Source organism: Protopterus annectens, chromosome 5.part1 (assembly GCF_019279795.1).
Source record: "Protopterus annectens isolate FY-2018-M chromosome 5.part1, PAN1.0, whole genome shotgun sequence".
NCBI lineage: Eukaryota > Metazoa > Chordata > Ceratodontiformes > Protopteridae > Protopterus > Protopterus annectens.
This window is the reverse complement of record NC_056736.1, coordinates 3,668,355-3,686,641: the sequence shown is the minus strand read 5'-3', so window position 1 is coordinate 3,686,641 and position 18,287 is coordinate 3,668,355. Positions and strand designations below refer to the sequence as shown.

General features: G+C 38.4%; 1 protein-coding gene across 1 annotated transcript in view; it reads right to left on the bottom strand.

Moving 5' to 3' along the window:
• Positions 1-18,035, bottom strand: part of LOC122803659 (rab GTPase-activating protein 1-like) — an 834,818-nt gene extending 816,783 nt beyond the window's left edge. Inside the window, exons 1-2 of the mRNA XM_044073438.1 lie at positions 17,735-18,035; positions 17,337-17,473 (exon numbers count right to left, since the gene is read on the bottom strand). Of these exons, the coding sequence (XP_043929373.1) occupies positions 17,337-17,473; positions 17,735-18,035 (438 nt within the window). The remainder of the gene's footprint in view (positions 1-17,336; positions 17,474-17,734) is intronic.
• Positions 18,036-18,287: the final 252 nt, after the last annotated feature.

The following is an 18,287-nucleotide window of genomic DNA, read 5'->3' as shown; positions in this document are numbered from 1 at the left end:
GGCGGCCAACTCCTCCTGAGATCTGGGGAAGTTTATACCCATTATATCCCGGTTGGCCTTTGAAAGGTACCTGTAGCCAGTATTCACAAGCTCACACATACCTTTGTGTCCACTGGGATGGGCTCCCCTCTGTTGTCTCTTGTTCTCAGGCGTGGCCGGCACAGCTCCACTATTTGCTGTAACGTGTCCCTGTCCACCCTGTAGCACTCTACTATCTCCAGGTCTTGCAGCCCCTGGTAGGTCACCCTTGGTCTGAACACTCTCCTTCTCCCATGAGGCCTACGGTAGTTGTCGGCACCCTCCTCCGCAACTCCGTCTGTCTCTGACACATACCTATGCATCACGGCCACTGCGGCACCCAACATATACATATTAAAAGTTCCCCGTGTGTTTACACCCTACGGTGCGGCGTTTGGGAAATCGCGCTGTGTGTTGTGTGCATTCACACTTTATACTGTTGTGCTGTATACCCGGTGATGTCATTGGGTGTGTCTGTGCAGCCGTATCTGTGGATTATCTTCGGTGTTTTACCGTTGCAACTGCAACGGTATTGCCTGTAGTGTTACATTACAGTTGCCTGCATTGGCTTAGCTTTGCATCTTACATTACTGTTTCTGCACGTTGCACCTACTATTGCCTGCAGTGCATCCTGCAGGAACATTGTCTGCCGCCGCCGTTATGCTACCTCTGTACTTGGCTGTGCTATTTCGGTTCTTTGCTCTTTGCATTTCTACTACATCCCCTACTATCTTTGCATTCCTATGCCTCCCCTTTCCCGTTTTGCAGGAGTCTGCATGCAGAGTTGTCAGCTGCCGCCGTTTGCCCTTCCTGGATTGATTGGTGTTGATTGCTCATTACGGCTCCAATTACACTGCTTCCACATTTCCTCATATTCTCCGCGTTACCTTCCTATATCCGTGGTTGTTGACGGGGAGGCCGTCACATGACTGGGTTGGGGAACGTAGTCATCCTCGTGCACATGCATCTATGCGGGCATTATGTACTCTCAGCGCATCTATTTCCTCACACGCCAATCCTGCTGCTGTGATGTGCATTGTACAGCCCATGTTTGCTGGCCTCCAATGTGCTTCCTCCTACAGTGGCACACCCCTCTGCAATTGACATGTATCCCGTGTAGGCCACTCCTCGGTGTACTACCGCTGCGCCGTTTGCTCCATTCTTACACCGCCCCCGGTTTTGCGATTCACTATTATCTGTCTCATTTCCATGGCATTGACTGCGAATACATGGTTACTGGGCGAACACTGCCGCCACTCCTTGACAACCCTTGCGCTGGGGTTGAGGCTTTCCATACATACTAGGGTGTGTGGTGGCTGTGCATCTGATGTGTATTATACTGCTCTTTTAGGACATTCTCATATTATTTAATTGTTTTGCACCTTCTGTGCACATATCCGGGGGTTCTGCTGTGGTTTCTGCGTACATAACATTTATGTCATTATTTACAGTTTGGGCATGTTTTCTTTTGACATTCTCGGTGCCTTTCGCCATTGGCATATTGCACCTGTATGATACCTGACGTTGACAGCCTTCCATTACTCCTTGGTCATGTTTGGCTAAATGTAAACCGTTTTTTTTGGTTTACATTGCCGTGCCCTTACGCTACACCTGCCCAGCTTCGTGGATCGCTATTTGCCTTCATTTGCATGGTGCAATACCGCACACAGTGTGATTAGCATACCTACGCCGGGGGCGAGATCAGCCGCGCCGGTAGTGCACGTGGGATTGATTCATACCTGAATTGCTCGGTGGCCATATTTGGCTTTATAACGCCGACGCTATGCGGGCGCCTGGCGCAAGGTTCATGAATCCCGGGGCATATTTATTTTTTATGTTTTTATATGTTTATGACATATAGAGTGTTTTAGATGTATTGTCTTGGCTGCTATTTATTTGTATTTATTTTTATACTCTCATTGGTATGATTGTCTATTATATGGAATTGTATCTTGTACCATGTGATTGTATTTTTCTAATTTTGATCGGCTGATTTTTATATAAAATGAGAGACGCTCCAGTGTTTTATAGGCATTGAAAAAGAGTTATACACTTGAAAGCTTTCCCTTTTTATCTGTGTTGTTCCTCTAATAAAGTGTTGTACATTGGGTGTTGGACTTCTGTTTTTTTCTGCTCCTATCCTATTTATCTGTTGATGAAGATTTAGCTCCATTGACTGAGCATTTGAGGTACCATTTGTTCTGTGAATGAATTTGACGTCAAAGAGCATTTGATTTTTATGGCTCAAAGGATTAGACATAGATCTGTATAGATAAGCCTGAAAGAGACTGTCAATCTGTCCTAATAACTACATAAATTTGAGGCCACTGGTCTTTCTATTTATGACTGCCTAAAGTCACTATAGTTGAATGATATGTTTTAGACAATACATGCCAAAAAGATGCATGATCTTCAGTAATGGTTCCCATGATATAAAAATAATGAGGGACTGAGACTTACTGAATGCTTTGGAAATTAGATGAGCCAGATAGAAGATTTTCTGAACTACTGAGGAGACATGATGTCTAAATGAAAAAGAATTATCAACAAGACTGCAGACCATTGCCTTTGCACCAGTTGTTAACATGCTCTACCCCATGTTGAACCAGTTGTGAGCTAATGGACGACTAAATATCGGCACCCAATCTGTAAGCATAGATAGCATAGGTTAGGAGTGGGTGCCTGAAGGTCAGAGAAATAGATGATAAATAGGACATGGCCTGATAAAGAGCATTATGATACACTGTTGGCAGTCTTTTTTTTTTCACTTTCTGAAATGACACCTGTGAGTCTGACCACATGGGTTCTCAGACAACCAGTTAGATATCTACTACACAACCATCCCTCTGTCTCACATTACTCATGTGTGCAAATACTAACTCTGCCATTGACCCAAACCCCAACCTTACACATTATCTTATGAAAAAATATTTTCGCTAACAGTACCACTACAAATGACACTCAGTCACAATTAACAAACAATTCCACACATGCACAACATTAAATCTAGCCACTAATCTATCCCTTCCTCTAATCCTAAACCACACTTCACACACACTGAAATTCTAAACACACACACACACACACACACACACACACACACACACACACACACACACACACACACACACACACACACACACACACACACACACACACACACACACACACACCGCTCACAGTACTAAACCTATCCCTTTACGTAGCCTTTACTCTAATGTAACGACAAACAAACTGAACACATACTCCAAACCCTGATGCTGAAACTTAAATTATATCCAAATGTTTCAGGATTAGAAATGCAAACTGAACTTACCTACATACAAACAAACACATAAACAAAGAAACATCACATTACCTACTATATGTCAGTGTCCAATGGCTAACATCTCCCATGATCAACATACTGCCACTCTCCTAAAAAATACACCAAATCACAAAATTAACAAAAACTCTTTCAATAATTCCACATGTAGCTATATATATATATATATATATATATATATATATATATATATATATAGATAGACACAGATAGAGAAAGATGTGTGTGTGTGTGTGTGTGTGTGTGTGCATGTGTGTGCACATACATGTTACTTTCATTTGGCTAACAAAAATGAATGTTGACATCTAAATGGTAAATCACATTAAACAATGACTCCTTACTATACATGCACCAACAAGCAACCTTGGTGCATGCAAACATTAAAAAAAACATAAAAGCATCATCTGGGATTCATTACCACCCTTGCAGGATTTTCCTGTAGCATGCATGATTTCAGCACATTCGCATGATGTGCAGCAGCGCTCATTGAATATGTGTGCTGCTCATCTCGCTTACACCTTGTGGTTAGCCTCAGTGCTGATGGCCGTGATACAGTGCAGAGAAGCATGAGCACACAGTGTAAACAAAACAGCTTGCCTGTAAGCAAACCTATTACGTGAGAAAGTGCGGACAGCTTATATGAAGTGAGGGCAAGTTGATTACGAGAACCAAGATGCAGGAGACATTAAAGGGGAGAATGTAAACAAAATACAATGCTAATAGGGCAGACATAAGTATGAAGGGAGAGTTAATGGAGAAAATGTACTCAGTTAATGTAGTCAGATATGATTATGTCACAAAGAAACATTTTAAACATAAAGACTTCCATTGTGGTGTAATAAAAATTAATCCTTTTCACAGTTCTTGACCGACACACATAGCTAAAAATGGACATGCTAATAATAGATGTGAGATGGACACAGTGCAACATTGTAATAAAAGGGAGCAAATGTTATAGCACTGTTGATAATACTATGAGTTCAGATAACAGTTAGCAAGGACATTAGGGGCTATTCATATACACTGCAATTATTTACTACGACATGTATATACAGATAATTGATGTGATAAGTTACAGCAGTGCTGTAATCTCCATTCATCTTCTTTAAATAAGAAGAAATGATCCCTAGAGCTATTTTGTCATACACATCAGAAAGGTACACATTTTGCCAATTGTTATCATTTGGCAACCATAGACGGGGTATATATTACATCAAAACATGTACTAGACAAGGTGTTTTATATTCATGTACAATCTAAACAATCATATAATAACACTTAAAATGAAAAAGTGACAAATGACAATACAGATCTGACGACATTTCAGTAGCTCAAGGTCTCAGTCCGTAAATTGAATGCATCTACTACATGATTATACTGGGCATGCTCGCAAGAATTTTTAGTGAACACTGCCATAACAGCATGTAAACAACACAAACAAGAAAGTGCCCTACCACAGGCCCAGTCGCACTTTATGATGATCTTTTATCATGCCATACAGTCAGAAATGTTATGTAAGTCCTCATGTGCTATAAAGCTGTACAGTGTGAAAAAAAAAAAACAATTACAGTAATGCATAAATGTTTAGAGGAAGACATGCAAAAGAGTGTATCCTTATTTGTAAATTAAGTAACGCCTGTGAACAATCAATGAAGCATTCAACATTTGCATATTGCCAGACTTGAACACTTGCCAAGACAGATATCAGAGAGATGAGTATCAACCTCTGACACCACAGAAATAGGTATAATGTGTGTGTCATAACAAACACATTTGAAAGGCTTATAGCACTTCCCTATTGAAATGAGCATGGATTCTCTACTTTGGAGGGTGATGCCTTACAAATGTTTGCCTCAGCAACTCCTGTCTGACACAGTTATTTAACATGTTCCTAGACTCAAACCCCATCTATCATCATACTACTCCCTTTACAGAGTTGTGTATTGACTGTATGTCACATGACATAGAAAGGGAGTTTGTCACAAATAAATGAAATTAAAATGAGAGGTAATAAAGGACATTTGACGACTGTTTGTTTGTGTCTTTCGGCTTTTCCCAGTTAGGAGTCTCCACAGCGGAACTCCGGTCCGCTAATGATTGACAGTAGATTTTTACATGCTGGCTTGCCGGGCCAAACACACAACCTTCAACGAAGGAACGCCCATTCACGCATGTCGCCACACAGAAGACGCTCTAACTGAGAATCGAACAGGCAACGTCTAACTGTGAGGCGACAACGCTACCGCAGCACCACCACCGCAGTATAATAAAGGACATTTGACGGTAATTTATGTAATATGATTTTGTTAGAATGATGACAGGGAAGTAAATATGTTAATTTTCACACAACTGTGAACAGTGCAATTTCAGTGTTTCTTGGCCATGGAAGCTGTCCTATTGTTTTCTACAACAATATTGTGTCAGAACTGTAGAGATGCTATAGAAGTTATTATTGAATGCATCTGCCTGAGGAGCACTGACACCGCAACATTCACAGTTCAGCTATTTTCCTGTCAGGACATTTCAAAATTTATTTATCTTTCTTTCTCCAAAGTAAAACTTGTGAAAAATATCTCTGCATTGCTGTTTGTGCAACACCAATACATTCATATAGTATTGCTCTCTGCTGGATTTGAAGAGCAGGCTGTGCAAGTCCACCAATTAACCACATGTGCATGAATCACACGCACCACAGAAAACATTTTAATGCAACTGTGAGAATCCACTTATATGAAATCATTAAATTATATGCTTGTGTTGCAAACAATTTGTATGAGATAAAAAGAATGGGGAAGGCTTCTCCCGCTATAGTTGTACAAATTAAAACAGTTGTGGATGTAAGTCATGCATAACAGTATAAGGAAAGACAATGCTTACAGTCAGTCAATGTGGGTTTTGAACACCTGATAATGTAACAAGAGAGCTACGTGATATAGTGAAGAATGAATGCACCACAGTACAAGTGTTGTTAAAATGTGATATATTTGTGTATTTGAAGCTGCGGCTGCTGCTAAGTATAACCAAACACACTTGATGCATAATGCAGTTGTCACTGTGAGAGGAAAATGGCAATCATGCACAAAGTGTGGATAATCATGCAGTTGACCACTTATTAAAGCAACAGCATTTAGAACATTGTCTCATGCCCTTACCCCACAGGAAATACCTTTGCAGCTCTCTTGTTAAAGCCAAATGTCATAAAATGCAATCACCATTATTCAATGAAGCATTTCTTTTTTGTGTGTGAAAATTGAGCAGAGATAATTTGTGATCTAAACCTAGCTATACATGTACACAGTAGATAGCTGGGTGATGACATTGTTACCTACATGCAGATTCACAGTCATATTTACACAAGTGAATCTGAGGAGTAATGGCTGGATTTGAACTGACTACCTAAGATCACAAGGTACAGAACACTGCCTGAATCATACAAACCACATGAAATGTTGGTTTATAGTTGTGACACTGCACATTTGAATGGATGGCATCACCATTATTTAATACAGTGATGCATATAGGAAGGTGACTGAAGAGCACAATAACAATTCACAGCTGCACATAATCTATATATGTTAGAAGCCTAAACACCTCACAACAGACAAGCACACACTCACAATACTCAATCATTGCTGGTTCAGACCTCTTACATATTTTGCTATGCAGTTTAGAGACCACAATATTAACAGCCAGCACAACAGGATAGGTCATATTACAGCTGTGATATAGTTCATTTTTTCATGATGTGACAATGTGTTTCCAAAACTGGGTATTGCCTGGGTGTAATGGAAATTTATAGACTAGCCCTCTGCAGTGAAAATACTTCTCCTAAGTGGAACTCTGCATAAGGAGTCTTGTTATGGAGTGAGTTTATACATTCAAACTCCCTACTTATCTAGTTACACAGTCTACAGAACACAGAATTAACCACAAATACCAAAGGAGAAGTCTAACATGTAAGGGAGAGAGAGCATTTTTGACAGGATGGTCTCATCTGTGTGCTGCAGAGAAGATATTTGTGGTGAAAGTGGGATAATATGATGGTGGAATCCTCTCCCAGGTTAAATTCCCCCACTGAGTGAAAGTTGATATAGCATATCTGTTCAGGAAGTTATGTGTACCTGGTATTGTAGCCACACACACATGTTCACCACTGCGAGTCTACCTATCTAGTTAAACAGTCTAGAGAACATAGTATTAGCTGCAAACACCATACACACACACACACACACACACACATGCATTTCACCACTGTGAGAAATGAATGTTTCACCAATCTAGTTGCACATTCTAGAGAAGACTGTAATAGCCAGGACACAGGAGAAGTTTGACTTTGAAGGGGACAGATGGCACTTTTGACAGAATGACATCATTAATATGTTGCAGAGAAAATGCTTGTGGTAAAACTGCGATACAATGCAGAGGGAGCTGTTTTCACATTTAGATTCTTGTCCTGAGTGGAAGTGTACACAGTACATCTATTGTCAATGCTTTACTTTCCTGTCCCTAGAACTAGGCACACACAACTTCACCACTGTTAGATTTGAACCTCCTACCTAGCTAGTTACAAAATCTATTGCAAGTGCTACCAGAGAGTCTGATTTTAACAATATGAAAATGCACATTTGTAAGTATTAAAACTTCACTGCTTGGAACATCATGTACTGTATATCACATGTTTTGGGATACATGTATGTGTCTGGGCAGACCATCATAACAACTCTATATTTGACCCATGCAATTTCATACCTGTCTGCTAACATTTATAAACCACGGTTCATGAACATTGTGAAACTGTCAGCCACATGTACCTTTTTCACAGTATGGGGTGTCAATGACAATCAGAATTGTAAAACAGTGGATTCTCAAGCAAGCATTCCTCAAAGTTCATACAGGAATGTTTTTAAGCAAATAGTAAACATTTATTGTGCCAGTGTCAGTTGTCTTGTTTCATGCTTGCACAATGTGCATTAATGGTATGTACAGATACTTGCTACATATGACAGCTCACTTATGAATAACAGTGAAGCATTATGTGTAAAATGGTTACACACCATTGTAACAAAGTTACAAGTGTATCCATTTGTAGTGCAGACACACATTAACAGACTGAATTATATGTCAACATTACTCTGAAATCCAGATACATTGACTATAAAATTCCACATTAACGTATACAGAACTTGTACAATCTGCACACATAATTCTTTGCTGTACACTTTTTTAACTCTCTCTACCTAAACAATGCCACTGGCTGCTGATGGTAAAATATTAGCACATGTGTAATCATATCTTAAGGTGTTTACATTAGAATTAGAATTAGCAGTAGTCTATGTTGATCCATGCCAACCTTCACATAAGTAAGTTTTTTACATTTACAACCATGTATCTGATGGAATACAGAGCATATATGTGTTATGGTCATATTTAATGCATCATGATTTACACATTTGTCATGACAGTTCAAGTCCTTCGATCCTTATATGTATGATACAGGTTAATTATGAAACACATGTGGGAACAATCACATTATCTCTGGTGGAAACATGGCTTATAGAAATGGTTTTGAATCAAGGAGGTTTATTTGATGACACAGAAGAGATGGGAAGTGACAGACATTTGATGATACGAATACATATACAAAATAGTAAGAGATTAGTTTATGCTTCATTTCTGCACATATTTGTGTTGTGTTACACTTTGCTTTTTATCATAATTATTCTGGCAAGATCAATACAAGACAGTGTTCCTGACAGGGAACAAACACATTAATACAGATGCAGTGTAATAGTGTGCTAATAACATGTGTACCCAACACTTACACACAGAGTCATACAAAACATTCAAGAACATTTTGGCTTGGGTTGCCACCTTTTCAAATCCACAAAGTGGGGCATTTCTTTATAGAAACATGAGATTTTGCAGGACAAATCATACCCATGGCCAGTGCAAATGACAGAACTTCACTTTTTGCCAAAATAAAAGCTTATTCCTGTAGCATTTGAGTTGCTTATGCTTGTTCAGATAACATTTAGGTGTTTCAGATCCAAGAAAACTTAGGAAATATTTTTGTCCTAAATGTCAGGACATTTGCTATTTTTTTAGTTTTTTTTTTTTCCAATAGGACACGACTGTCCAAAGAGGAACTGTCCCTCACAAAAAGGAACAGGTGGTAACCCTAATTTTGGCACACATCCGGATTCAAACCTTGACAGTATTCCAAAACAAATCCCCAGCTCTGACTCTTAAAACCAAACCACAAAGGAGCTCCTACTTCACAAAGTTCAAATCTGACAACAGATTGAAGCAAAGGAGAATGTATGTGTCAGTCTTCATTACAGTCACGATAGCTGTAAAATCCCATACCATGTACATTATATCCAGTAGCCTAATAAATATGACACATTAAAAGTGATGATACCTATGTGGAAATAGAGAGAGACATGGAGAAAGAGATAAAAATGGACAAAGAATGTTATATTTTTGGGGGCATTTGTTAACATCTTTGGGGTATGTATTCCCATAGCACAATGTATTTATTTTAGCACATTTGCATGAAGTGAATATTGCTAGTGCAGATGAAATGAAAATCTTCAACTTTTGCCATATGAGGTTGAACATCCTTCACCATCTCTCAGCAGTGGCGCATGATGGCCAACGTCCATGCAAATACTGAGTTAAAAACTGAAGGCATTTTGATGGAACATTTCTGACCATGTGTTTTGAGTGTGATTTTATTTTTTGACCAGATTAAACATGTAAAAAAGGGGTTTATAGGATAGTAGTGAAAATGGTTGGTGCAAGCATAGGTTAGGACACAGGGGAAATAATACAGGAACGTGCAGGAGAGTGGTAGGAAAGCACCATAGTTACCAACTTCTTCATAACATAAAAGTAGCATTGTACACCCAATTTCATGACTTCAGAGTGTCACCACGGTAACAACAACAGAATACTGTTCTATTGCCAATTGAACCAAATCAATTGCATCAAGATGGCACGTAGGTGAAGTAGAGAGCTATGTAAGCAGAGTAGTTTTTATTTATTCATTCTTTTTATTTATTTATTTGTTTTTTGTGCCCTTTTTTGAGAGAGGGGGGAATGTTGGATAACGTGATTAGGAATGAGAGGGTCAGGTTGGTAGGGCTTATGTTAGGTTAGGGAGCAGGCTCAGACATACAGAACATACAAGACAGACAAGGATGGTGATGGACACAAAGGTTTGGGTGACATCATGATTGAGGATAGGTAGGGGACCTTGTAGGTGGATCCACATGCAGCCTGAGAACAGTGTGAATCTAGTCTTCACCCTCAGAAGTGTCATCACTGCTCCCTGTGCCAGTTCCCTGGGTCAGTGCCAGATGTGGCATCATTTTGGCAATATGACACGGGCCTTTTCAACTTTGCCAATTCAAGCTCCTATGCCCCTCTCAATTATGCCTTCCCCCAGCCCTGCCAACTCTTGATGAGTGACAAAATCACCACCTCCACTATTACTACTCCTGGAGGGTACCAATACACCAGCAGCCAAGGCAAAGCTACCTGACACATTTGGAGCAGGTAAGGCAGTTTTTGTGTAGGTAATACTGACCGGCTGTGATCCATACATGATTGGTGTCTGTGCTGCCTGTGGTGGTGTTGATGCAACCACCTGTGCAGGTATGGTTGAAAAAAACAAACTTAAATCAATGGCATGTCATTGTTCACAGACAATCTATTATAACATGTAAATGGCTGTAGAGAGGATGCTGTACCTATTAGAAATAAGCCCAAAATAAACTATAAAAACAAGCTACACTGGTAGAGTCTTAACCTCAACTGAGTATATAACAAAAAGAATAAAAAAATCTTGGCTAAAATCAGGATACCAGGTCCCATAATGATAAGAGCTCTCTAGTTCAAGTAAACAGGAAACAAAGAAAACTAATTACATCCAACAAGGCCAATTATAAGGTCAAGATAGTCTAATAGGCTAAAGACAACCACAAGGCCTTCTACAGTTATGCCTGAAACCTCTATGCACAGCACACACAAGTGTATCAAACTGATGGCTAATGGTGCGACCTTCACTTAGTAGAGTGACATGGCAAATTTACTGGCTGACAAATTCACCTCAAACTTCTGTAACAGCCTGAATGCAAAGAAGCACAGCCTTGCCAACTGCATTTGCACAACTGAAAGCATAGAAATGGTTTGGCAAGCACATTGGCACTGATTATAACAAAAAGCACAGAAGATGTGAAAATGCCAATGAGATTTGGCCGTGTATGGTGCTGAAACTATTGACAGATATTCCGATGTTAAGCAATGAAATGCTTCATAGTGTTTGCTATGATCTTGGTTGATTGGAAGAAAAATTTTATGAATTGTGACATATTGGCCTATTGGGATGTCCACACAGATAAGACTGACTAGTTCCACCTAGGAATCAAACCCATGAGTAAAACAAAGGATAACATGTTAAACTCTGCTTATATATCAGTACCACAGGAAAACCTACTGTTTATCATGGTGATTACTTCTATTGTAATGTAGCAACTACTGGAGATATATTTAAAAAAGATGACTATGTCTGTCACTTTAGCTAATCATGGGACTGCATTTCTATGTAGAAGGCAGTCTTTGTGTTTATAAATGCATGTCGCTGTCATGCAGTTGCATGACCTGAGTATTATATGGTGTGCTATGCTACATTAGGTATACTATCTTAAACACATAATTGTGATATCTGATAACACATAAGATTTATAAAAAAGAATATATTTATTGTGTACATTATACCTATGCATGTGCATTCTACATTAAATGTCATCATTGTCATGGTAAATTACACACATTTTATTGGACTTCTTTAGCAAGCATTAATGATACATTTGTTGCAATAGACATAGTTATAATACTCATTTCCATTTATTGTTATATTTCTTATCAAAATGTTGTGACAAATGGCATTTTGACCTGCTCTATAAACGTATCTCTAAACTGAACTTGAACCCTGCATCACTTGCCTTCTTTCTCTAAAATCACTGCACTTTCAGCTTGGGCCAAAAAGAAAGTTAGATATGTGGTGCACTTTTTTCATTGTGTACTATCCAGAGTGCTGACAGCCATGCACTGGTGAGAGGCTCATTTACACTACAAAGGGCAACCCAAATTAAAGTTTTCACTTTTATCTTTATGAAGTTAACCCCATATGTGGAATGCCAAGTGGAGCACAAATATAAAAGGCGTAAAAAAATTAAACAAAACATCTCCTTGTATTGCAAAGTAATACATTTAATGGCTATATGTAGCAAGGAACTGTAATCCGCGGTGGTGCAGTGGATAGCATTGCTGCCTCACAGCAAGAGGTTCTCCCGTTCGATTCTCAGCTAGTGTGCGGGGAGTGCCTTCTGTGGGAAGTCTGCATGTCCTCCCTGTGGGTTGAGTGGCATTCCAAAAGACATGCATGAATGGGCGTGCCTTCCTTGAAGGTTGGGCATCGAGCTGGCAACTCAACACTGTGAAAATCTACTACCAATCATTAGCAGACCACAGTTCCGCTGTGGCGACCCCTAACTGGGAAAAGCTGAAAGACAACAACATGGAGCAAGGAACTAATAGCATTAGCATGACACAGTCAACCTTTTCTCATCTGCTTTTAGCATCACTAGTAACATTTAGATTACTCATAAACAGGATTTCATGTCATGGCAATTGCTGTGAAAGAGGACACACACAAAATGACAGGAAGCAAATGTTGCCATTGTACATTTACTCTCGACATCAAAGTTTACAATATATTATATACTTGTCATCACGAATAATTGTGAGACATGGGTAAGTTCGACAGCATATATGACACATATGTCCATATAACTCATGCAACTGCCTTTATGTTAGCAGACTCTACAAAATGTCATATGCCACAACATCCATATGATAATTTTTATTACTAATGAGAAAAGGTGAGCTTGCAACAACAGTTTACAACAGCAACACCCTTTGTAAAATCAAATTACAAGGAATACAGGTACAATTTTTATCATGTATCACACTCTTTAACCTGTTCATTTCATAAACAATATTGGGTGTCAATATGTATTCTAGATCCAGTCACAAAAATTATTTCTAAACTGGACTTGAACCCTTCATTATGTGCTAACTTTCTTTAAGTTCATTTCACTTACACCTCATGCCACAGAGATAGTTAGCTAACAGGCACAATTTATTCACTGAGTACTATTCAGACTGCTGATGCCTGTGCAGCAGAACTAAGCGTATTTATTCTACAGAAGACAGCCCAAATTAAATTTTCCATTTTTTCCTTAGAATGTGAACTGCTGTTCACTAATACTAAATGCTGCCATTCAAGAGTGCTCAATGCCAAATGTGTGCAAATGATGAAGAGAAAAGAAAAAAAAATACTTATACAGAGGAATTATTATGAAACAACTAGTTAAAATGTACACATCTTGTATTTTCTCAACTTTGTTGTCTTGCAACATGACATATGCTCCTTAAACAGCATTATGTTCACACAAACATCACACTTTCTGGATTAGAACCCCAAGGCACTAAGACATTCACAGCACACACTTGAGATTATTATCAATATTTATCAAACACACACACACACACACACACACACAAACACACACACACACACACACACACACACACACACACACACACACACACTTGCGATTATTATCAGTATTTGCCAAATGCACATACACATGCCTATACTGTGCAGAAAAAATGTAGGTGACATATACTCAAGATGTGAATTAGTATTTGAAATTACAGGTGCAATAAATCCTAGCTCTAAAAGTTGTCATGTGTAATTTGCAATTAGATTTGTGGATGTCTGTGATACTGGCAACAGTTAAGGTAATCCTTCCACATGAAATATAAAATAAAAATTTGCAACACTGCATCTCTTTTCTTCTCTTTATTTTATGTGCATTATTTTCTTACATATGCTTCTCTGATAAGACTAGTAAACCAGAAAAGGCCCAAACAGAAAACTGAAAAAATAGTAGAAAAGACCCAACTCCAGTACTGAAAAAGTAATAGAATTTATTATAAACAGTACCACATATGCGCTTTCATCTCTCAAGGAGACTTCATCAGATAAAGTCATCATATACAATCACCCTTTTATAAAAAAAAAAAAAAAAAATGGTGGATGTTTTACTTCATTTCCTGCTTGTTAAAAACACATTAATATTTAAAGGTGCCAGCACAAATTCACCTTAAGATGTCAGCTTTCTCTTTCATTACGGGTCCAATAGATACCTGTAATGAACAGATTGTATATGATGACTTTTATCTGATGAAGTCTCCTTGAGAGATGAAAGTGCTTATGTGGTACTGTTTATAATAAATTTTATTACTTTTTCGGCACTGGAGTTCGGCCTTTTTTACTATTTTTCAGTTCTCTAATAAGACTGCTATGTGATTTGCTTTGCTGTTGATATACGTTTCAGTGAGCATTGTATTTCTTTAAAATTGCTAATTTTTACTCATAGGCACAGAGTGTGGTTATAAACAACTCATAGAAATGTTATGAAAGTTGATCTCCTATATTAGTCAATGTACTCACAAACTTTCTTTTAAGTCCTTTCTCTCTGATGCACCCTCAGTAAGGATGACTGAGTGTGAAACCACAATTGTTTCTGCAGTCAAACTAATCATTGATACTTGCAAGCCCTTAGCGGATAACACTTCTATATGCTTGTCCTTACATTGATAGCAGTGGCGGATTTAGGCAGGGGTGTGTGCCGGCCTCTTTTTAGACTTTTTTTTTTTGAAATGCATGTCTTACAGAGAATCCTGCCAACAAGGCGCCTAATACTGTACATTGGAGATGTGATTGTAGGTTGCAGTCAGGTAACTTATCTTTAAAACGATCCTCCAACTGCATCTCCATTGTAATTTAGGCACGTTGGTGACAGCTCAATAATGAGTAAGTTATTTACCTTGCGTCAGACTGTTCAAGACAGTTTAAAACCAGAAAATACTGCAAACTGTTCTTCTAGTGCAAGGGAGTGATCTGCATTGAGGTAATTTGTTAATTTTCATTGAAGTACCAATTATTTTCAAGACAAGAAAGAAGCGGTACAGTTGAGAGAGTGCTGCATCTGGCGCGCTTACAGCATAAATGGCTTGTTATGCTTTTATGTTCTAGTTCCTTTTCCACTTGACAATCAGAACACCTGGACAGTGTAAAATGGATGTGGTATATAATTTGCACAGTCTATGAAAGTTGAATATTATGTGCTTTGTGCAGTGGATTTTGAATTTTTCAAAGTATCATGGGGTATAGGAGTCAATTATATTTACACATTAGTAACCCCTTTACCTTCCACTTCAAAGCCTTCAGCAGCTTCCAGCATCACTGCCTTGTAATTCTCAAACTCTTTGTGGGAGAAATGTGGATAAAGCCTTAAAATGGGGGGAGGGGGCAAAGTCACAAATTTACATATTGTTCTTATAAACTTAGAAGGTTGCTAGAAAGACAGGATTTGTGTTGGCATGTATTTTTGAAGGATATGACATTGGAAACTCAAATGTATATCATTATTTAGTGACTTCATTCCTCAGTGAATTTACATAAAACCACAAATTTTACGAGAAACAGATCAGAATTATGAGGCAAAAAAATCTGAACATTCATTCTGTGAAAATCTAGGCAGTCTAATTGAGCTGGCACAAGCCTGTCATTTCGGCATTTCTTCTTTTCTTCCTTTTTTTTTTTGTGTGTAGTACTGAGTTATCTAGTCTAAAAAAAAAACAGCGTGTGGGAAAGGGAGGCCTACACTTGGTGGGGTGCAGGGCTACATAGTCATCTGAAAACTGGCTCTTAGTTCCAAAAAGTCCTGGCTTCACCCCTTGCGACAGAATGCCAGGATTTGTACAAGCTAGCAAAAATCTGGACAGCTGATAGATAACATATTATTAAATGATGTTTTCCTTAACGTCTGCAATTAAAGCATACTTATACCAATATAATAACACAGAATATTGTGTTATTTCAGAAAAATCAGATTTTATTGAAATCCCTGGTTTGGAAAGTAAGTACAGTTCTCTAATCCTTCATATTTGTAGCAGTAGTAAAAAAAAAAAAAAAAACACGACCATTACTTTCAGTCAGACAAACAGCAAGTATTTATATTTCTTTTCATTGCAGAGTCCCTTCTTATTAAACTAACGTAATAATAATAGTCCATAGAAAGTACAACTTTAGTGTCAACAACTATACAGATTTAGTTAGATTTCAAAGTACAATAATCATATGGGTAATATGGCAAAGTGGACATTTTGGCTCTGTCTTAGCATTGTCTTAATAACCTATCAGAAAGAAAATTGACTTTGTCCTTTCTTACTCTATGCTGAAATCCAGAAAAGCAGTACAAAGGAACATATGGGATCTGTTGTAGGGCAAACTGTTAATTGATACAAAAAAACTGAAATGCCACAAAATAAGCCAAACTTGAAAAAGGAAGCTGGCAAGACGATAAACCTCAGCAGATGCACCAATTCCAGACAGAGTGATGCTGATAAACTGCAAGTTAAAATTTTATTTAAAGCTCAACAATAATAGGCTTTTCGTCAGTGTCCCACACCAACTTCATCAGAAAAACAAACAACACATTCCAGCTTACACCTTAATAAAAAACCTCATAAATCACATGACTACTTAGCAATTAAGCCAATACATTCACAACACCTGCTCAAACCCTTCCCTGAGGACTCAACCTTACTGAACAAGGAGTAAAAGGAATATCCATACTTTTGTAAGCCATGCTGAAATAGATAAAAATCGATGCAATCTGCAAAAAATAAATACAATAAAATTACCTAACCAAACTTCTTAATTTTAAAATACAAGAAATGGATAACATTCCATTTAAGCCTGGATGATGATAAGCCTCTAGTTTTAGCTGCTATATTAATTCCTTTTGTTCTAAAAGTAACGTATCTGGACCCCCCTATTGGAAGAAACTACCTGATCAATGACTGAAAAAGAGAATTCATGACCCGGGTATTCCTTAACATGCCTGGCAAGCGCATTCTCCATCCTCTCTTTTTTGATGGCATAAAGGTGCTCATAAAAACGTTCCTGAAGTTTCCTGTCAGTTTTTCCTATATAAAACACCGGGCATGAAGAGCACCTAGCCAAATATACCACATGTGAACTGGCACAGTTAAATCTACCCCTGATGGGGTATTTGGTCTCGCCAATACTAAAAAAGGTCCCTGCTTTAATAAACCTACAGTATTTACACATATTGCATTTGTACATCCCCCTAACTGGGGCATGGTTCGATTTCATCTGTAGAATACTCTTCAGATTCAACTCCCTTCTAAACACCACCTTGGGTGTGATCTCAAATTGTGAGTTACCTTGAAGGTCTAAACGTAAAATACTCCAATTTTTCTTTATGATGGAGGAAATGGCCCCTGCATCAACAGTGAAAGTTGTAATAAAACTGTAAAGGTAATTCACATGGGCTTGCATATGGGATGGCTCGGGGTTCTGGGGTGCTACATTATTGCCCAAAATTGGTACATAGAACCCATTCTTCCTCTTACTGCAAACATCCTTGACCAATTCTGATATGAGATGGTCTGGGTATCCCGTGTTCAAATAAAGGCCACAAATAAGCTCACATTCTTCAAGGAAGTCGCTGAACTTAGACACCATCCTCGCCACCCTCACCAACTGCCCCTTTACTATCGACCTCTTCTGATGGAAGGGCTGACTGCTCTCAAAATGTAAATAACTGTTAGAAAAAGTTACTTTACGATGAATTTTGGCAGTCAAACAGCCTAGAGGGATATCCTTAAATAACTCCACAGCTAAGTAAGAGATCCTCTCCTTAGAAAAATTGAATGTAAATTTCAAAAAACTGGTGGAGGTATTAAAACTATCTAACAGTGTCTCTGCCACTTCCCT